The sequence below is a fragment of the Capra hircus genome, chromosome 4 (genome assembly GCF_001704415.2).
Source record: "Capra hircus breed San Clemente chromosome 4, ASM170441v1, whole genome shotgun sequence".
Taxonomy (NCBI): Eukaryota; Metazoa; Chordata; class Mammalia; order Artiodactyla; family Bovidae; genus Capra; species Capra hircus.
The window spans coordinates 59,745,252-59,768,049 of record NC_030811.1 but is presented as its reverse complement, the minus strand read 5'-3'; the positions used below and the strand labels follow the sequence as shown (position 1 = coordinate 59,768,049).

Sequence of the window (22,798 nt, the reverse complement as noted above, 5' to 3'; positions counted from 1 at the left end):
GGATACTTACGCTGTCACATGATGTAGTTACTTTCATTTTCTCTTACGAATTTCAGTGCCGGTGGCAGATATCAAAGCTGTGGTGACGGGAAAGGACTGCCCTCATATGAAAGAGAAAGGTGCCCTTAAACAAAATAAGGTATGATTTCCAAATTATTCTAAGTAGTTCTGTCTGCACAATGCAGTTAGTGACTACAGTGGGCCCTTCTTTGGTAGCTATGCCTGTGTGGTTGGGGTGTGTGTGTGTGTGTGTGTGTGTGTGTGTGCGCACGCGCGCAGATGTGCCCCGCAGTTACACATCTCTTAAACTCAGTTCCTTTCCTTCCCTGATTCCTTTTACATCTCTCAGTCTTATTCTTTCTCTCACTGATCACTCGCTGAATCCCTACCACGTCTTGTATTCTCCCACTTCCTGTCCATGTACAGCCCTAGGAATTGCCCTCACTGATGTGACCAGTCTTCTCTCAAGTCTTTCCACTCGTCTCCATCCTCTGGGCCCCTCCTACCCTCCTATTTATGTTCATAGCCTCCCTTCTGCATTTCCTCCCCAATCTCTTCCATTTTCTTCTTAGTTACCCCTGTGGGGTCTCAGAGAAGTCTGGGAAATGGAAGAGAGACCAGATGACTCCCAAAAATATGAGAAAAATTGTCAAGGCCTACTATTCTTCAACATCATGGGAAATATTGTGAAACAGTTCAGATTCAGCTTAAGGGAGAAAATGTTCCCAAAGGTGTATATTGCTTGAATACTGTTCACATTGCAATGTTTTTCACCCTTCCCACCATGTTGTTCACCGTGACAGCCTACATCCCGTAACAGAAGGTGCGGGGGGCAGCATTATCTGAAGAGGTAGAGGAATTTCCTTTGTCCCCAGTTTGGAGGCATTTGCCCTTGGAGGGGCCATCAGGGAGCAGTTTTTGTCACCTTTTGGCATTTTGTGATCCATAGTATCCACATATGAACAAGATTAATCAGATTGATCTGGAGGCTTCAGACACCTTGGTACCAAAAATATCACATTGATCAGTAGGCTGCTTGTTTATTGTCCTGTGCCAGTATCTAAGAAGAGTATAAACATTATACATATCCTATTTATCAATCAGAGTTGACATGAATTATGCCTGCCCTGTAGTTTCAGTCATTGTAAGATGAAGGTGAATCTATGTCTGCATAAGATCCATGGTTAAGGAAAATCAAAAGTACTACAAAAGTACTATTTAGGAAGAAAATAAAGGAGAGGATACAGCCAAAGAGACTGATAACAAGAGTTTTGCTTCTTAAGTTACATTAAGTATAATTCACCTCTAGTCCATAAGAATTCCTTCCATGTCAAGCCTATCACAGTTGCCATCATATAAAGCACTGGGCCACATAAGGGCATACCTTAGGGTCTGTAGGTTAATCGTTACACAGCATTTATTTCTTCTCCACAACGTGGGGAAACAGGGATCCAACAGCTCATCAGATTCCAGAAGAGCATCCTTAACCAAAGCAGCAAGTCCCCAGCCTTCATGATTTGCCTTCTTTCCAGACCACCTGAAGTCAGAGTATAGTCTTGGGAAGTACCAGCTCTGCTCAGCTCCAGCTGAGGTCCCTGTGGTTATATAACACTTGGAACTGACCAGGACACAATTTGGGGAACTTGGAAGCAATAGGAGTCTGTAATTTAAAGAAGGCTAGGGGTGGTGTATTGGCAGCAAAGCAACTTGCCAGGACTCAAGAGCTCTAAGCAGGCACAGAAAATTATTTAAAACACTTCTCATTCAACTCAAACATGTAAAGAGCCTGGGAGTTGTCACTTCCATCCTAGAATTGATGGTGCAGGGGAACACCACCACCATGGAATCTGGATACATCGAGTCACATACCTCCAGAGTTCACAACCAGGTCTACTCAGAAACAAAATCAAGAGAATTCATTACCAGCAGACCTACTCTGCAAGAAATTCTTCAGCCAGAAGGGAAATTCTATAGGATAGGAACTTGAATCTACATAAAGAATGGAAGAGTATTAGGGAAGGGATATGTGAAGGTAAAAGAAAAGTATATATTTTTTTCTTATTAATTAATCTAAAAGGTAACTCGGTGCTTAAAATAATAATTTTAAAATGTGTTGTATCTATAGCATCTGGATAAGTGAAATGAATGACAGAAAAGTCAAAATGTACAGGAGGGAGAAGTAAGGATACTCAAAACAGGATAAGGTTTTAAAAAAAAGAAAAGGGAGAAAATAAAAAATAAAGAACAAATGCAACAAATGAAAAGAGTTACAAACTTGGCACATAATCTATGTCAACCGTCATTTTAAATGTCAGTGGTCTAAATACACCAATTAAAAGACAGGGATTATTTGAGTAGATAAGAAGCAAGTAGGTAAGTAGATAAGAAGCAATTTTCTTGCTTTCCTACAAGAAACCCACTTAAATATAAAAACTAAGAGGTGAAAGTAATGGGATGAACAAAGATCAGAATGCATGAGGCAAACTGAGAGAACTGAAAGGAGAAATTCACAAATCCATTATTATCCTGGAGATTTCAGTAACCCTCTGTCAGTAATTGATAGATCAAGTGAGCAGAAAATCAATAAGGATATTGATGACCTGAACAGCACCATCAATCAACTTGATCCAATTAACATTAATAGAAAATCTACTCAACAGCAAAATATACATTTCTCCCAAGCTCACAAGAAACTTTCACCTAGACTGACCACATTCTGGGTCATAAAATACATCTTAACAAATGTAGAAGTAACAATCGTACAAACTATATTCTAATTCACAATGGAATTAGACTAGAAATCAATAACAGAAAGATAGATGGAAAATCCCCAACATGTTTGGAAATTTCAGAACACACTTCCAAATAACCCGTAGTTCAAAGAGGTAGTCTAAACAGAAATAACAAAATGTTTTGAACTAAGTAAAATGAAAATATAACTTACTAAAATGGTTGGGTTGTGATGAGATAGGAATGTACAGCATTAAATGCATATATTAGGAAAGAGGAACGGTCTAAAATCAGTAATGTTTCCACCTTACAAAACTAGAGAAAAAAGAGTAATTTAAGCCTAAAGAAAACAGAAGAAAAGAAATAATAAATATTAGAGGTCAATGAAATTGAAAACAGGAAAATAGTAGAGAAAATCAACAAAAGCAAAACTTGGTCCTTGGAAAATATAAATGAAATTGAAATTTCTAGCTTGACTAACCAAAAAAAAAAAAGAAAGATACAAGCTATCAATATCAAAACAGGTATGGAGATGAGCTCATTTGAGCCTAGGATGTATGTGGCTGATTTTGGCCTTCTTGTTTCAGATTCCTCTCCCTTTAGAGGAGACCAACAAAACAAACTGAGTGAATGACTTTTCCAACCTTATTTTTAAAATTTGTGATGACACTTATAGAAAACTGGGCAAGTGGGCAGATGAATGAGTGATAGATGAATGGATGGATGGAGAGGTGGTTGGATGATGGAAGAATGGATTGATAAATGGGACACATTGCTGAAAACACATAGATAAGACTTCAAATGAAGGCTGCTTTCTGGGATTTGCTAGCCTAGAGGGCTAAGAGAGGTAGTTGCAGCTCTGCTAGCCTGGCTCTTTCATTTGTATGAAAATAATTTGTCTTGTAATTAATAGTGTTCATATATCTGATGCATCAGGGAAAATATAAGAAAGCAGAAAGGAAACCCCAAATTCTAATAATTTATCTCCTCAACCCACTCACACTCCTTCCCCAGGGATCCAGAGGCCTGCTCCTCCCCACCTCTGGAATTTCTGGATAGGAAAGGGGAGTTGTTGCATTCAGTCACTAAGTCCTGTACTCCACTATCTCTCAGAGTTTGCTCAGATTCCTGTCCATTGAGTCAGTGATGCTATCCAACCATACCTTCTGATGCTGGGAAAGACTGAAGGCAAAAGGAGAAGGGGGCAGTGGAGGATGAGATGGGATGAGATGGAAAGAGGAGACCTGCAACTTGAAAGGAGGGTTGGCCAAAGTGTGTCCACAGGAGGTCTGTCAGGGCACGGCAGTGGGCAGCAACCAAGGCCTGCTGCTGGCTCTTCAGCTTTTCCAGCTAGACAGTAGACTCTGACATTTTATGCCCCAGGATTCTTCATTAGCTTAATTATGAACAGGGCAAACTAGACATTCAGATCTGTTGGTAACTGGTAGTACTTCTTGCTCATTCAACAGCTGACATGCCAGGCACAGTCTAAGGTCCAAGAAATAGATAAAGGAAAGGGACTGATCCTTTCCCTTGAGGCAGAGGTCTTTTTCCATAGAGACCTTCATTCAGTCAGCATTAGAGCCCTTGAGATGGGAGGGCTGTAGGCACAGAGTGATGCACAGGCAGACATGGCCCTGTCCCCCTGGAGCTGTCTAACTTGTTGAAAAGAAGTTGGTGCAACAGACAAATTTCAGTGGACACAAAAAGTATTGGCTTCTTCACACAGAGAGTAGGAAATCCCTGATACTTGAACAGAATTTTCATGGGTGAATGGAAATTGAATTGGAAGAATTTGACTTTTAAGGATTAAGGATTCTAAATTCAAACTCTGTGATTCATGAAATAAAGTTGATTTGTTACTGTATTTTTGAAAGTGGGCAGTCCTGGTACTTATCCCGTTAGCATGCAATCACCGGAGGAAAACTCTAACCAGATATCAGTGAAAGGGATAGGAATATGTTTGACCTGAGAGATGCTTCCATTTCACCGTGCCCAGAGCCCAGATTTATTTTTCCAGTATGATTTAATGTACCTGAAATAAGAAGCAGATTATATTAGAAGATAATAATCCGGATCTTAAGCAAAAAGCCTTTTATTCAGAGTTACTTCATTCATCATTCATACTCACACTATATTGAGTATTTTCTTTATACCAGAACTGTGCCGGGTGCTGGGAATCCAAAGATAAATACCACCTGGCCCCTGATATTTTGTGTCTAGAGCAGATGCAAGATTTAATGATCTCCATGCTATTATGATCCAATGGTGCCTATGCCCCAGTAAATTTAAAAACAAGGGGAGCCTGGGATTTTGAGAAGGTTCATGGAGGGAGTGATGTCTGAGCTGGGTTTTGAAAAGAAGAGAGGGGAAGACCTTCTAGGAGAAGGAAACAATAGATGAAAGGCGCATGGGGCCTTTTGACATCTGATGAACATCCTCTGACTGAGAAACATTGAATTCACGGTAGGATTGGTGGGGACAGAGACGAAAATGGGTTGGAGAACTGTTGGCTAATAATGCTCAGAGAGATGGGGCCCAGACATAAAGCTACTTTACAGAAGGCAAGATCCTCTCACTATATCATATATGAATGACTGATTTTGCCTTCTAAAATAGAAAGTCAAACTCCTAGGTGTATAGATGAACTGCAGTGTTTATAGCTATGAAATCTACTATTTCTCTGGCCATGTTTAGCACACACACATGCCAAGTTATATCCACATCTGTAATCGAAATGCTTTGCCCTCAAGATAACCTGGATAGATGCTGGAGAACCAACATAATTAAAGTGAATGCCAGGTGAGATGGCCAAACTAGACAAGTCATCCCAAAACAAAGTAAGGAGTGGCAGCCAACACTTTAGAGTGAAATTATGTTGTATAAAACTCTACTCTCATATTCCATCAGCCCATCACGTGACCGTAGAAGGTGGAAATCCCCAAATCAAGACACCATCATGCCCAGAATTTCTCTGCGTATCCCCTGACCCTGTATGCCTTGTCAGTAGACCCAGGGCCAGAAGGTTGAGTGGGGTGAGAAGTCATAGCGTGAGTTCCTCCTGTAACCTCCAGCCACGGAACTCGCTTATCCCAGGCCTTCCTCGACACGTGAGGGGAGGGCATATGAATTAGTGAGACGGAGGACAGAAATAAGCTACTCCTGGACATGATTTTTCACTGACTTAGATCCAGAGTGAATGAAAGACCTTAGGTAGTGAGTAGCAAGACTGCAGAGCATCATATATTTAAGAGAGTGTTGTGGTGTGTGACAAGAAGCCCCGAGGGGGATGCTGCCCCAGATCCACAACTGCCTACTCCGCCGCCTCCTGGCACCTCTCTCCCTCACAGACAGTTGGACAGGTGGCCGCTTCTAGAGTGTTAGCCCGAGAGGCCGTCGCTGCCAGCTCTGCAGACTGCCGGCTCAAAGTGCTGCAGAGCTGACCTCCACCAAAGCCTCAATGACAGCCAACTGGGGACGTCAATAAAACTCATTATAAGTGATAGCAGGCTTTAACGCAGGCGTGCGACTCAGAGAAGTAATTCCTCCAACCCCTCCCAGGCAGCTTTGGTGAAATTAAAGTGGGGATTGACATTCTCACGAATTTCCTATTCCCTGCCTGTGTTTATCAGAAATCTAGGTCATGACAGTTCCTCTCATTCACGTCCTCCCTGGTAAATGCCTTAGAAGGGCAAAACCTAAAGTTGGCAGCCCCCTCTCCTTTCTCTTCCTGCTCCATGCCCTGTGGGAGAGAAAGTGTCACAAAGGACAACCACACTGACACTCTGGTCTCAAGTGACTTCAGCACCCAGTCAAGAGGCCACGTCTGGGCTCTGGGGATGCTCACACCTGCTGTCGTAAGCAAGAGGATGACTAGCTATGTGCCTGCCCTAAGCAGAGCAGCAGGCATGGGCTAGCATCAATCAGAAATCCGTTGTCAGTTTCACCGTTTCCTGTTGACGTCTGAAGGTCACTTGGTGCTGCTGTGATGTACTGACTGGGTGTCCAGAAGCAAAGCCCCTCCTCTCCTTTCTCTTCAATCTATTAAGTACGAGTCAGAGTTTTTCCAGGGGATGACACTAAGATTAGTAAAGAAATCATCATCTATATCAGTGTTTCTCATCTAAGAACAGTTTTTATGAATTTAGGAGATTAGAGCTTAACATTTTGTTGAAAAATGTTTTCAGTTTTTTAAAAGAAAAAAATCACCTATGATCCCAGCACTTTAACATAATTATTTTCATTTCACATATTCAGTTCCTGTCTCCAACCACAGCTAGACATTGTTCCTAGTTGTGATCAGTATGTAAATAATGTTCATTTCTCTTGTTTGTTTTTCCAGTTAAAATCGAATGTTTGTAATTATACTTAATGCCTAGCAGCATATATTTCACAGGGTTGCTAATTTGTGATTTCTTTATTTAATGTTTTACCCAAAGAAGGGAGGACATTTATTTAGTTCCTCAAATTACATTCTTACGGCTTCCTTGGTGGCTCAGTTGGTAAAGAATACACCCGCAATGCAGGAGACCACCCGCAACCCAGGAGACCCAGGTTCAATCCCCGGGATGGAATGATCCCCTGGAGAAGGAAGTGGCAACCCACTCCAGTATTCTTGCATGAAAAATCCCATGGAGTGAGGAGCTTAGCAGGCTGCAGTGCATGGGGTCGCAGAGTTGGACATGATTGAGCATAATGTTCTGTCTTTCTGTTCTATTATGTTCTTACAGATAATAGTATATACAGTTTTGCTTCCTTTTGAATTTTTTTAGGAGTAGCTCCAAAAGTGAGATGGCTTGTTCTTGATATGGGCTGCCTTACAGACTTTTTTAAAAGGATGACACCAATTATGGTACCACTGTTAAGACCCATGACCATTTTCATTATGCACTAAAAGACCCAAAAGAGATGCTAAACTTATGGGGAAATTGTTTTTGTTTGTTGGTGGACTCTTTTCCAATTTTATTGCTCTTTACTGGGCAGGCTTGAATAGAATCCTAAGGAGAAAAAGAATGAAAAATTCAGAGTGGGTAGTCTTGCAGAAGAGATCCTGGTCTGTGACTCAGCAGTTTTTCCTTCACTTGTTTCTATTTCTGGTAGGGTGAGGATACTCCAAGAGGATGAGATGCTGGTAGGTCTGGGCTCAGAACAAAAGCTGCTTTCCCTTAATGAGGGGACAGCTAGAGTCGAGCCAAACACAGAATTCATGAGAGCCACAAACAGCCTGATGGCTGACTGTGTTAGGAGAGGCATACACCTAATGCTGAGCCTGTGGAGTCCTCTTGGGAGAATTCTTTCTCATCTGGAATTCTGAAATCTAGAGGCAGTGACCTCATCTTTCTCCCTGCCATCTTCTTTCTGGAGCATTCTTGCTGTGAATCACCGGCCAAAGACAAATCCTCTGACAGGTGTTGAGGTAGAGAAGGATGTGGAGAGGTCTACCTCCCTAAGAAAGAATGCCTGTGGGTGGTGACTGAGAATGCATCTCCCAGATCATACCATGAGGGAAAGGGGCAGTCATCAGTGGTGCCTAATAGACATAGAGACAGAAGGTAGACTAACACGTGTCTTTTGTACTGATGCAGAGCATCGATGTGGACTCCCTTGGTTCTTTCCTCCAAATTAGGAGTTGTTAGGGTGTTGAGAGGGGCTTCCCTGGTGGCTCAGATGGTAAAGAATCGGCCTGCAATGGAGAAGACACAGGAGATGCAAGTTCGATCCGTGGATCAGGATGATCCTCTGGAGAAGGAAATGGCTACCCCCGCCAGTATTCTTGCCAGGTGTATTCCATGGATAGCAGAACCCAGTGGGCTACAGTCCATGGGGTTACAAAGAGTTGGGCATGACTAGCACATGCACACAAACACAATACAGGGTGCTGAGACGTTCAGTGACCCTCATCTTCCAAAGATTGTACCTGCTGACTGCTCAATCCAGTAGAATAATCATTATATCTATCATTGTATAGTATGTACAGTTTGAGAAGCATATTTTAGCATACATATTAGGTACAACACTGAGTGTCTCGGCCAAGGTCATTCAGCTACAATGGAATGACAGCATCACTCAGTCCTTGGCCCTTTGGGTCTGTCTCATAGTCTGTACTATGAACGAACCCAGGCACTTGAATGAAGAGACATTCACCAATGGATGAATCCAGCTATTCTGCCACTCATGCCCATACTCTCCTTTATACCCTGCAGCTACTCTAGGATAAAACTAGGTTTTGTATAGCCTTTGCTGTACAGTAGTTCAGAGTTCAAAGGGCAGACATACTACCTAAAGATAGTGGATTCATCTGGAAGCCTCATTACCTCCTATGTAGCTTCCATGCTTTAGGAAGTTTATACCCACTATGAACATCTGTCTTTTTGGGAATGATGAAAGATAGAGCAGCCCATAACGTTGCTGATTGCGAAAGAGTTTACTACTTTCCATGGTCTCCCTGGGAGGGAGATGCTGAAGATAGGAAAGTAGCATAGCTTTGGGGCTGTGTGGCCTTGGACAACTCACTTAACCTCTCTGAGCTCCTTCCCATAAAAGAGGAATGATAACACTTGCTCCATGCACTGTCTTGAGAATTGAACGAATTGGTTCATGCAGCCCTCTCATGAACAGAAGGAAATGTGTTGTGAATCTTGAAAAATATTGTCCTTCTTCCTATCAGCCTCACTACCACTCCACTTGCCTAGACCCACTACAAGCACTATTCCATGTTCAATCTGCAGCCATTTGTAACTGAGAAACAAAACGTGCAAATTGTCTTCAATGTGGTGTTTTCTCTAATCTCTTGCAGGAGGTGCTTGAACTCGCTTTCTCGATCTTGTATGATTCAAACTGCCAACTGAACTTCATAGCTCCTGACAAGCATGAGGTAAAGGTCTCCAGGGGTTAATTTATGAGAGAATGTCATATTTTCTTGAGAAAAACAGCAGATAAAAAAATACTGGAAAGAAATTTTTTTTAAGTCTGCCTGAGAAAAATTATGAGCAAAGGCACATTTTGTTGACTTAGAATAGAATGAAAACCTCTCGAAACACTGCAAATTAAACAGATTCAGCTTCTTCTTAGCTTAATCAAGAGTTTATGGTAAAGAAGAAGGTATAAGTGCTTCATAGTAAGGATTTAACTGTTACAGAAAAAATATCATCCTTAGCTATTGCTTGGTTTTTATTGACTATTTAGGTTTTGGTCAAAATTTTCCCATGATAAATTTGTCGCAATTCTTTAAAACATTTGAGAACTAGATTTTTTATCATGTTTAAGTTGTTTTAAGAGGTTTAGGACTGTCTCAGCTGTTGGAATTTTATTTTTGAGATGCTTTTATTCCTTTTTGACATCTTGTTATATGTATAATTTGTTTCTCTTCTCAAAGTACACTGTCAGCTATATTTAAAATATTTTGCATAAATCTAGGAAAATGCATTTGAAAGATGAAGTAGCAGCTATGGCTGATTTAACTTTTTTTTCTTGTAAGCTAGAACCCAACATCATGCTTGAAACTCTTATTTTTAGATGATACCATTCAAATTTTTGTTGTGCATGTGGTAACATAAAAAGCTTTTAGAAAGGAAGGAACATTTTAATAGAACTTGAATTTTGTTCCCCATTTCCCCAGGGAGACTTAACTCATTTAGAAGTTATTCTGTATTTGTTTTTGTTTTTACTGGCTTGAAGCTTTTGAATAAAATTGTACATCCCCAAAAGAGAAGAATGATTAGATGCAAATCCTACATTTAACATGGTGCTTAAATATAATTCTGTGTTACTTGACATTTAGTTCATGGAAGGGAATGACTTTGTCTTCATCTTCTTGCAAATAGATACCATGTCCTACCATTTCTCTTTTTAAATAAAATTGTGGTTGTACACAGGCCACCATATTCAAGATATATACAGATACATAGGAAACCACTTAAAATAGTAGAACTGTGGATGCTATTTAAATCTATACAAGGCTGTTTTGCCCAGTGTACATTAATTCCAGATAAGGATAAATGTTCTGAGACTGCCAAATTTTTATTCATATCTGCCACTTTTTATTGATGCAGTGAGGAGAAAAATGCCATGCACTTGTGAATACTTTTAATTTCTTCAGACCACTTTCATATCTATTACCTCATTTTATTTGCATAATTGCTCCATAAAGCAGAAAGTTCTATTACAGTGAGGATTCTTTGATCCTCACTGATCAAAGGAGGAGAGAGAAGCCTCCCAAAACTGACTACCTCAACAATAGTAAAGACAATAGTAATTATAACTGGAATACTCTGAACCAGGCACCATTCAATGCTTTGTGTGCCTCACCTCCCTCAATCTTCATTCTGTAACTGTAAAAGAAACAAGCTAATGTTATTCCTATTTTATTAAAAAAAAAAAAGTAATGCGCCACAGAGAACTTAAGAAAGTTTTCCCAGATCAAACAAGTAGTGAGTGATAGAACCTGGATTTAAACAATAGGGGTCTTGTTCCAGAAACACCTTCTGTCTGAGCCCTGTACTGCGTGGCTTGGAAGGAAGAAAGCAGAACCTAGACTCAGGACTTCCTGCCAGTGTCCATCCCCTAGCTTCAGCAATTATCAACTCATGGCCAATGAGGTTTCACCTGTACCCCTGCCCACACCCAGCTGCCATACCCCAGATTATTTCAAAGCTCATCCAGATGTCATCATTTTATTTGTAAATATTCCCTTTGGGCATCTCTAAAGACCTGATGGACCATAAGTTGCCAGGCTTCTCTGTCCATGGTATTCTCCAGGTGAGAATACTGATGTGGGTTGCCATGCCTTCCTCCAAGATATCGAACCCATGTCTTTTATGTCTCCTGCATTGGCAGATGACTTGTTTACCACTAGCGCCACCTGGGAAGTCCTACATTTCAATAGGTTGCCATTATTGTCATTATCAGTGTCCAAATTATCTTATTTAGAAAAAGTAGATCTGGTCCCATCACTTCATGGCAAATAGATGGGAGGAAAAAATGGAAACAGTGACACTTTATTTTATTGGGCTCCAAAATCACTGTGGATGGTGACTGCAGCCATGAAATTAAAAGACACTTGCCCCTTGGAAGAAAATCTGTGACAAAGCTAGATGGTGTATTAAAAAGCAGAGACATCACTTTGCGAACAAAGGTCTGTATAGTCAAAGCTGTGGTTTTTCCAGTAGTCATGTATGAATGTGAGAGTTGAACCGTAAAGAAGGTTGAGTGCCAAAGAATTGATGCTTTTGAACTGTGGTGTTGGAAAAGACCCTTGAGAGTCCCTTGGACTACAAGGAGATCAAATCAGTCAATCCTAAAGGAAATCATCCCTGAATATTCATTGGAAGGACTGACACTGGAGCTTCAATACTTTGGGCACCTGATGTGAAGAGCTAACTCATTGGAAAAGATTGCGGGCAGGAAGAGAAAAGGGGCAACGGGATGAGATGGTTGGACGGCATCATTGACTCAATGGACGTGAGTTTTCGCAAACTCCAAGAGACAGTGAAGGACATGGAAGCCTAGCATGCTGCAGTCCATGGGGTGGCACAGAGTCAGACATGACTGAGCAACTGAACAACTACAGAGAAAGTAGGAATACCTCTGGTTGGCTTCTGAGTCCTATTGACAGATGACCCTGGAAGCTTTCCGGCATTCTGGCATGACAAGATACTCCAGGTTCTTCTTGTGCATTTCCTGCCTTTTCTCTATGGAGTTTTGACTCCTTTTGGTATTTAGCAACTGGAACCTGGACATTCAATGTGCCTTTTACTACTGAGTTGGTGATTATTTTTAGGCATTTTTGTAGACAGAGCTTGGAGTTATGTTTTTAAAAGACAAAATACATCATACATTTATATTGATATTTCCAACTCAGATTCAGTACTACAGTTTTTATTTATTGATCGTGATGCTTTTTTAAAAAGTTTTCTGTGCTAGCTGCTTCTCAAAAGCACCACAGAAGTGTTCCAGTGTTAAATTAATCTGTACTAGGAAGCTAGCCAGGACTGGGAAGGCTGTGTACAAAGAGTGGCAACCCCAGCACTTAGGGGTTTACAGTGAAACAGTGTCTAAACTGGAAGGGGCCTCAAAGAGCATGGGGTTCAGTGGTGCTTCTAAATGGAGATACATCAGAATTAGCTGGAAGCTTGTCGAAATAAAATTTCGTGACGTAAGATTTGTATGATCAAGATCTACAGAGTAGATCCTGGGTTCTATTTTTGTCAAGATTATTTATGAAGAAACAAACGTTTAGATGTGTTTAGAATCTATCTAAGGCATTCACAAGATAACTAATACTTCCAGAAACCCCTTAGCCCTCAGCTGATATTTAGATGGGTTAAGTGCTCTGGCTGAAATCCCATAGTCAAGGCCGAACCGAAGCTCTACAGTTCAGGACTGCCCTACTCAGACAGACTTAATAACACACCCATGGTACACCTTCTCGGCTTAACAAGTGGCGCCCCCAGTGTGCATCAGGGTAGATTTCTAAGCCATCACTGTGACTTAAGATCTGTATAGCGCGTGCCAACTTGTAGTGCTTTTTCGTTGAGATCTGCTGTCATATTCTGGAACATAGCCCAGGTAACCACAGTGCAAAAGACAAGCTAAGTAGGGTCTGGAATTGCAATTTGACCCAGTAAGGGCAAGAGAGGGGATAATCTAGAACACATTCTAGAAGGAAGACCAGTCCCACAGGAAGAGCAGTGAAATTGGTATCAAAGAAGCCCTGTATAGGACTAGGACATCCTAAAAGGTGAACCAAGCACAACATCCAGAATGCAGGCAGTTTTCTGATGTTTGCAGCAGAGGCTAGTTCTTCACCAAGTATTATGGCTTTAATACCAGGTCAGAGCAGGATTTCAGCCTCTGGAGGGAAGCTGACAAGAGCAAGGCAGGTCCTCAGATAAATGAAGCAGCCTACTGGAGAAGCAAAGGACATGATTAATTTTTAATGAGAGGGGTTGAACCAAATTCTTAGTTGGTTACTATGGAGTGCTTTCCAAAACAGGTGATGTCCCCAGGGATCAGACTCCAAAGACATGGAGGAGAAAACGCTTAGAAACCAGAAACCCAGGCAGAAGAGGTCCATAGACTGGCAGCTAAACCACCTTCCATTAAAATCACCCAATAATTTTAGCCATTTTGTCCACCAGACCTTGGGCAGCACTGAGCTATTCCTAAATCTTTTGCTAAGAAATACAAAGGTGGGACCACCGTTAGCCCCAGGGTGGGGTTCGACTATCGTTTTGAGTGCAGGAATCAAACAGGATAGTCAGATGTTAACTCTAGATTAGAACTTTGCTCGGAGTCAGGAGAGTTTGATCTGATGTCGAGTCCAGTAGTGTTAGGATATATTCTACCGATACCTTTAACTCTTTGATTCACTGGTGGGATGTTAGAGATATTCTGTGCACAGGCAGAAAAAACTCAAATCCTCCTGCTGCTGTGTAGGGAGGCATTATTTATATGGAAGAGTGCAGACAATGGAGGCAGATTGGGTAAGTTCAAATCCCACCTACTCCACGTACTGCCAAGTGACTTAATTTCTCATTGTCTCAGTTCCCTCATCTGTAAAACAGAGATGCTAACAGAAGTGTCAGCTTTATAGAGGTGCTGACTATCAAATGATGATGTAGGCAAAGCCCTTAGCACAGAGCCCAGCCCTTGCTGAGTGATCAGTCGGTGTTAGCTGTTGTTACTCCTCTTGCCCTTGTCATCAGTCATTCTCATTGTCACCTTCTTTCTCCCCAGTACTGTATCTGGACAGATGGGCTGAATGCGCTGCTGGGGAAGGACATGATGAGTGACCTTACACGGAATGACTTGGACACGCTGCTCAGCATGGAAATCAAGCTCCGCCTCCTGGACCTGGAAAACATTCAGATCCCCGACGCGCCTCCACCCATCCCCAAGGAGCCCAGCAACTATGACTTCGTCTATGACTGTAATTGAAGCACCCTGGGCCCAGATGCACCCCCTCCAAAACTGGAAGATTTAGCTAATAGGAGAGAAGAATGAAAAGGCGCCCACACCGTGGAATCCACTGTGGTCAAGGGACGCTGTGGGTCCATACTTCCTTTGGCCTTGCCTCCTCTAACTCTGGCATTTTTCTGCCCCTCCGTGGCATCCTGCTCACCACCCCGATTCTGTTTCTAGACTCCATTGCTTTAGGTCACCTCCCGTCGCTGCAGTCGAAGGTGGGAGAAAAGCAAAATCCACCACCAATGAGAGAGCCAAAGGGCCCTTCCATCTTCATTCCAGCAGGCAAGTCCTCCCCTCCTAGAGGCTCCAAGCCAGCAGCCCAGACCTCCTCCCAATCTGCAGCCAGACACAGGGGTGTGCCTCAAGCTCTGGGTCTGGAAGAACCAGAAACGATCTAGCTACTTGAGAAGACAAACACCACTCCTCGTTCCCCTTCTCTCTAGGGTCTGCTCACACCACCAGTTCCATGTGAATTGAAATCTGCTTCTAAATGCCCCCCCTCCCCCATTCTGGCCTCTGCCTGCCCACTTCCTCTCTGGTCCCAAGAGCAGCAGCGGTTGCCTCATCCTAGTTCTCGCAAACGTTGGGTCACCAGACACAATCTGAGGGTCCCGTGGCCACATCACGTCTGCCCTGTGACTGTGACCGACCCTTTCTGTCTCTCCGCTAGTCTTGGGTTTCTTCTCCCTGCCCCAGCCCTGACCTGCCTTCTTCATTGCCACATACTCCTCCAGCCCCTTAGCTGAAAGCACAATGCTGAAATCAGTCGTCCTGCTTTATCTCTAATGTACTAAATCTAAAAGCCTCGATGATAGGCAGTTGCTATGTAAGGGTCTGGGAGGTTCTGCTGCAACACAGGTTCCACAAGATGGTCAAGATGTCAGACATCCAAGTTTACATCGTTGTAGTTATTACAGGTATTGACAATTTGCAAAGGTTGTTGGTTTTGGGGGTTGGTTGTTTTTTTTTTTTTTTTGCTTTGTTTTTGTATAAAAGAGTCTAACATTTTTTGCCAAACAGATATATATTTAATGAAAAGAAGAATACATAAATGTGTGTACTTTCCAGGTTTTTTTGTTTAATTATTTGAGTCCTAAGCATCTTCCTGAGAATAACATTCCTCTAAACATGCTGTGGAATAAAATTAATTGTGATGAGTTGGAGAGCTGATGTTTTGATTTGGTAATTTAGGTTCTGCTGCTCAGTCATCAGCATCACTGAGAGCTTGTTGAAACTGCAGAATCTAAACCTCACCCCAACCTTGAAGAATCAGGTGATGCTCATGCATATTAAAGGTTGAGAACCACTGCCTTTGGGGACTCTTGACCTTTGCTGGATCACCATAGGCTCTGAGCATCAGTAAAGAATGCTCCTTCTAAGAAGACCATCTCAAGTCAGCTAGAAAATCAGACCTACTTCATAAAAATATAATGTAGGGACTTCCCTGGTGGTCTAGTGGTTAAGACTGCGCTTCCACTGCAGGGGCACGGGTTTGATCCCTGGCCAAGGAACTAAGATCTCACATGCTGTATAGTGATCATATTAAATACTTTTTAAAAAACAGATATTTAAAAAAATTAAAAATATGTATTTATAATCTATTCATTTTACACTGTTACCTCCTGACTGACTCTTTTATTTTTTTCTTCCTTACCATTATATAATTTATAAAACTGTCCAAATGAAACACACCACACTTTGAAGGCACAAATTTATCAATGGAAAAGAATGCAGACCCACAGACCAGAAATAAATCAAGCCAGAACTAGATAAATCTAACCATGAATTAATGAAATATGGGTCAGAGCCCAGCAAAGGATTTTTCTGAGGTTATATCCACTGGAGGCATATCTGGATCATAAACTCCAACAGCTGGAAGAAATGTCAGGAAGGTCCAAATGATGTGGAATTCACAGCACAAGTCATTCTTGACTCACGACCGAAGTGTTAGATGCCTTCAGGTCACTGCTCTTTATTGTCACCAAGATGTGCAATTACAGGCTAACCTGGGTTGAGACGACATGAACCCTCCATAAATTACAGGAAAAAAATTTCCTTTATGATTCATAGTAATTCCCAAGTAATTGTTTCCCATCAATGCACTCATGCCTGAGTGTCAGGTTGAAGCTTCCTTTACATTAAGTTTTGATGATATTAACATGTATGTCCTTCACATCAGGAGCATTTATAGATTTACCCATCAGCCTGATAAAATGATAAATGGTAGGTAAAAGAAAGGAGACAAGAGTCAGACCATTTGTTACTTAGGAGTTACCAGACTTCATCTATGAAAAAGGGAATTTTTTGGACCAAGTACCTGAGATCCAGGGACTCTTGCTGGGAGGAACGAGCCCTTCTCTCTTCTGTTGCTCTTGCTTTGATGCATTAAGTAGAAACTAACCCTTTCATGGCTGTTAAAAAGTATTCTGCCACCTTGTAGACCCTCCTCTCAAGGACTAGTGAGATCCTGAGAGTGTGACCTCATTCCTTCACTTTGTGGCAACATGGTGCTGGGTTACTGTCCACATTTGGCCACCCCGTCTTCTCAACCTACACTGCCCAAGGCTTTCCCGGCCAGTGAGCCTCCCACCCCCAGCTCAGCCCCCATCCCCACAGGATTCTAAGCCTGGAAAAATTAGCCAAGCCAAAGGAACACTGAAGGAAGAGCCCAGTTTTGTCATTATGGCTAAGCTGCATTCTCCAATTCAGCTTTACCTGAAATAAAATTAGACATTGAATTTTAATCTATTGATTAAACTTTAGTTCCTCTCTTGCTCTTATTCAGAAGCTATAGGGGGAAGGGTAATTAGTTGGCATTCTCAAACTCAGAAGTGGCTACTAAGGATAGGAAAATCTGATGACTATCACAGAAGAAAAAGTGCATGAATGAATGTTTCTGGAGTCTATTTGCAAAGTCACTCTAAACCACTTTCGAACTAGCCGCTAAACATCTTCCTGCCTGCCTGTTCCATAATGAACTGAGTAGCTGACATATATACCTTTGTTCCATCTTGTCATAGTTATGAAATATTTGGCTTCCCCAGTGGCTCAGTGAGTAGACAATTCACCTGCAACACAGCAGACATGAAAGACATGGGTTCAATTCCTGGGTGAGAATTAACATAAACCTTTAACTTAAAGAAAATAAATATTCATACAATAATCAAAAATGTTTAGAGCTAGATACTAGGAATGCAACAAGAATAAAACTTGTAAAATCAGAAAAGTTATAATCAAGTAATTTAATTGAAAGACCAAATACTTGAAGGGAGGTGGGATGGGAGATTTTAGGAAATGATAGCAAGAGGGGATCATGAGACAGTGAGTTTGCTGATCTCCAAACAAAGAAATGAGAGCTGTTTACCTCATTCTAAAATGGAAATTTCATGACTTGAGAAGCCTGTGGATGATGGGGCTGGAAATTGTCATCATTCAGTAAATAAATCCCCTCCCATCCTTTTGGTCCTCTATCCATGCCCTCTCCGTCTCACACATCCTCTCCTTTCCTTTTTGATACACAGTTGTTGAATGATCTCTGCTGCTGCTGCTGCTGCTGCTGCTGCTGCTGCTAAGTCGCTTCAGTCATGTCCAACTCTGTGTGACCCCAGAGACGGCAGCCCACCAGGCTCCCCCGTCCCTGGGATTCTCCAGGCAAGAACACTGGAGTGGGTTGCCATTTCCTTTTCCAATGCATGAAAGTGAAAAGTGAAAGTGAAGTTGCTAAGTCGTGTCTGACCCTCAGCGACCCCATGGACTGCAGCCTACCATGCTCCTCCATCCATGGGATTTTCCAGGCAAGAGTACTGGAGTGGGTTGCCATTGCCTTCTCCGAACTTGCAATAAAACCACAATTTAAAATAAATTTGGGTGTAGATGGGTGGAGCAAATATGGTATAATTCTATATGAAAATGTAGTAATATTCTATATTTTTATTTTAACGGAATTAAATTTTTTCTGACCTTAAAATAGAAAATGAACACTTTGTGTTTTTTTTTTCTTTTAATTCAGAAAAATAATCAAAACACACCCAAATGAAGGAAGGAGATAATTCTACCAGAAACATGATGTGAATAGAGGTGATACACTTGAATGTTAAATCTAAATCTAGGCTTCCTGGAAGTCAGTGTAAACAAGGAAGCAAGTTGGGATATATAGCTCTCATTTTTTAAATTAAATTTCTATCACCTCATAAGAAAATATCCTTTCCCAGGCACCAAATCTCAGAGAAGACATGCTATTAAAAGCACTTATCACCTTCAATAGGCTTCTCTGGTGGCTGAGAAGGTAAAGAATCTTCCTGCAAAGCAGGAGACCCAGGTTTGATCCCTGAGTGGGAAGATCCCCTGGAGGAGGGCATGGCAAACCACTCCAGTATCTTGCCTGGAGAATCCCATGGACAGGGGAACCTGGTGGGCCACATCCATGGAGTTGCAAAGTCTTGAACATGACTAAGCACCATCGATAAATACTTCTTAGTAGATGCTATTTGTCTGTCATTCTGTATTTTGTGGAATGAAAAGAGTTACCCTTGCAGCCCCTTGGGGGGTGAAAGCAATGGGGCACCAGAGAAGGAGCCTTCTGAATGCTGGAGTCAGTTTAGGGACAGAGTAACAGAAGAGGATTCTGGGAGTCGAGCAGCCAAGGAAAGTCTGGCTAGAAAACGGTTCAGGAATGTATGGAGTGGGTCCAGGACTAGGAGATGTGCTGGGCAGAGAAGAGCAGGATCCAGGAACCAGATCTCATGCACTTTGATCAGGCACTCACTGTGCACCATGCACAGGGTACAGGGATACAAAAGTAAATAAGAAGTGACTCTGCCTTCCAGAGGCTCACGGCCTAGGACAGGAAGGACAGACGAATAAGTGCAACCCACGGCTAAAAGGGCCATAATGTAGAGAACACCGAGCTAACACACACAGCAGGAGGCAACTGCTTCCACTTAGAGGGAGTGAGGCCTGAGGGAGGCTTGGAAGGGTAACTGGGGAAAGAAGGCCAGGCTCATGCCCTACTCATCCTTTGGGTTCCAGTTTTGTCCTCACTTTCCCTAGCCATCAAAGTTAAGGTTGTGGGTTCCTGCTCTGTGCTCCCACAACCACCTCTGCCTATCCTGTGGTGATCATATGAGTTTTCACTGTCTTCCTCACTTGCTGGGAGCCCCATAAAAGAAGACATCTGGCCAGTGGCTCTCACCACTCTCATGCCCCACCTTGAACCCAGTGCTGGGCACCTAACTGCAGTCTTTCAGCATTTTCTAAGAGAAGTGATCAAAGGCATGAGCCATTAGAAAGAGGGCATGGATTATGGCTGGAACAGACACGAGTGTGGGAGAGAGAACAGTAAGAGATGAGCTTGGAAAAGAGGGCAAGGACCTTGAATGGCAGGCCCAGAAGTTGGAACTATATTCTTTGTGTGGCCAAAGCCACTGACATAGAAACTTCGGTAAATGGCCATGAACTGATTTGCATTTTCGATCTGGCCACAGCACAAGAGACAAGTTGAGAAAGAGTGGATCTAGAAGCAACAAGACCAGATTAAATGTGTGTCCAAGGTGACTCATTCTTTTTTTAAAAACTTTTTATAATTTTGTTTATATAAGTTCAATATCATTACAACATTCTGCCAATGCAGCAATAACACATGACTGGAAGAAGTCCCTTAGCGGAAACGTGAGAGACAAAACTAGGATTTGAATCCAGATTCTCTGGATCCAGCTTTTCCTTCTTTGTTTTTCCAAGCCATTTTATTTAGTTAGTTATTGACTACTGAATCGTCATAGGCATGCAATATTATATTAATTTTAGGTGTGTAACATAGTGATTTGATACTCTTCTACATTAAGGAATAATCACCAGGATAAACCTAGTTACCATCTGTCACATACAGAGTTATTACAATATCATTGGCATTTCCCTATGATGTACATTACATCCCATGACTTATTTTACAGTTGGAAGTAAGGATGCCTCAGTTTTAAGAAGGCTTAGCTTATTAATCAAATTACTAGGATCAAACTGAGTTCAGAAAAGAATGTGTGTGCTGTGATAAAGGTGAAATTGATTGTCATTGCAAGGACAGAAAAAGGAAAATGACATATTTTTGAAGTATAATATGTAAAAACAAAAATAGAAACCAGACCAAATCTTTCTCTGATTGGCTGGAGAAGCAAAATCTGGACAAATACTGGTTACAAGATATCTGCTTAAAATAAAATGACATGGATAGTTGAAAAATATGGGCAAATACCAGCAAATACATTTTCACTGCGGTACACATGGGCAGGTAAATATCAGGCAAGTAAAACTGTGGGAAAAGAAAGTGATTTTGTAATACTCCTTAACATTAATACAATTTACCATTTGGATATGACTGATGATAATAATACTGCTGTCACTGCAAACTGGTAAAGGACTTTTCACCAGAATCTGACCAGCTGGCACCCTGACCCTAGACTTCCAGGCTCCAGATTGTGAGAAATAAAGTTCTCATAAGCCACCCAGTCAATGGAATTTTGTTATAGCAACCTGAACAGACTAAAATACATAGTTTGTAGCTCACTTTCAATAAATAAACTCTGGTTTGATGGTGTTCCATTTAAAATGTCTCTTGAAGCCAATCACAGTTTTTTTAAAACTGTGACAGTCTAGCAAGTAAGACCTCACTGAACTTGCAGAGAATTCTTACAGAATTAAATCTTAAGAACATAATCAATTTTTATTTTATTTTCATTTTACTTCATTTCATTTCACTTCATTTCATTTTTGGAAACAAACAATGCTATCAACCAAAAATTCTAAGAGATTTAGCAAGATCTGATGCTCAAAATTCTCCAAGCCAGGCTTCAGCAGTACATGAACCGGTGAACTTCCAGATGTTCAAGCTGGTTTTAGGAAAGCAGAGGAACCAGAGATCAAATTGCCAACATCTGCTGGATCATCAAAAAAGCAAGAGAGTGCCAGAAAAACATCTATTTCTGCTTTATTGACTATGTCAAAGCCTTTGACTGTGTGGATCACAATAAACTGGAAAATTCTGAAAGAGATGGGAGTACCAGACCACATGACCTGCCTCTTGAGAAACCTGTATGCAGGTCAGGAAGCAATAGTTAGAACTAAAAATGGAACAACCGACTGGTTCCAAATAGGAAAAGGAGTCCGTCAAGGCTATATGTTGTCACCCTGCTTATTTAACTTCTATGCAGAGTACATTATGAGAAACGCTGGGCTGGAAGAAACACAAGCTGGAATCAAGATTGCTGGGAGAAATATCAATAACCTCAGATATGCAGATGACACCACCCTTATGGCAGAATGTGAAGAGGAACTAAAAAGCCTCTTGATGAACTTGAAAGAGGAGACTGAAAATGTTGGCTTAAAGCTCAACATTCAGAAAACAAAGATCATGGCATCCGGTCCCATCAGTTCATGGGAAATAGATGGGGGAACAGTGGAAACAGTGTCAGGCTTTATTTTGGGGGGCTCCAAAGTCACTGCAAATAGTGACTGCAGCCATGAAATTAAAAGACGCTTACTCTTTCGAAGGAAAGTTATGACCAACCTAGATAGTATATTCAAAAGCAGAGGCATTACTTTGCCAACAAAGGTCTGTCTAGTCAAGGCTATGGTTTTTCCAGTAGTCATGTATGGATGTGAGAGTTGGACTGTGAAGAAAGCTGAGCACTGAAGAACTGATGCTTTTGAACTGTGGTGTTGGAGAAGACTCTTGAGAGTCCCTTCGACTGCAAGGAGATCCAACCAGTCCATTCTAAAGGAGATCAGTCCTGGATGTTCTTTGGAAGGACTGATGCTAAAGCTGAAACTCCAGTACTTTGGCCACCTCATGTGAAGAGTTGACTCGTTGGAAAAGACTCTGATGCTGGGAGGGATTGGGGGCAGGAGGAGAAGGGGACCACAGAAGATGAGATGGCTGGATGGCATCACTGACTCGATGGATGTGAGTTTGGGTGAACTCTGGGAGTTGGTGATGGACAGGGAGGCCTGGTATGCTGCATGGGGTCGCAGAGAGTCAGATGCAACTGAGCGGCTGAACTGAACTGATGCTACTAGATATAATTTTTAAAAGCAAAAGCACAAAATATGATAC

The 22,798-nt window shown here is 41.7% G+C and overlaps 1 protein-coding gene across 6 annotated transcripts in view; it reads left to right on the top strand.

Moving 5' to 3' along the window:
• The window catches only part of ELMO1 (engulfment and cell motility 1), a 580,426-nt gene extending 564,566 nt beyond the window's left edge, over positions 1-15,860 (top strand). For all 6 annotated transcript variants that reach the window (XM_018047160.1, XM_018047159.1, XM_018047158.1 and 3 more), the window contains 3 exons: positions 57-139; positions 9,527-9,604; positions 14,467-15,860. In XM_018047160.1, the coding sequence (XP_017902649.1) occupies positions 57-139; positions 9,527-9,604; positions 14,467-14,667 (362 nt within the window). In that variant the 3' untranslated portion in view covers positions 14,668-15,860. The remainder of the gene's footprint in view (positions 1-56; positions 140-9,526; positions 9,605-14,466) is intronic.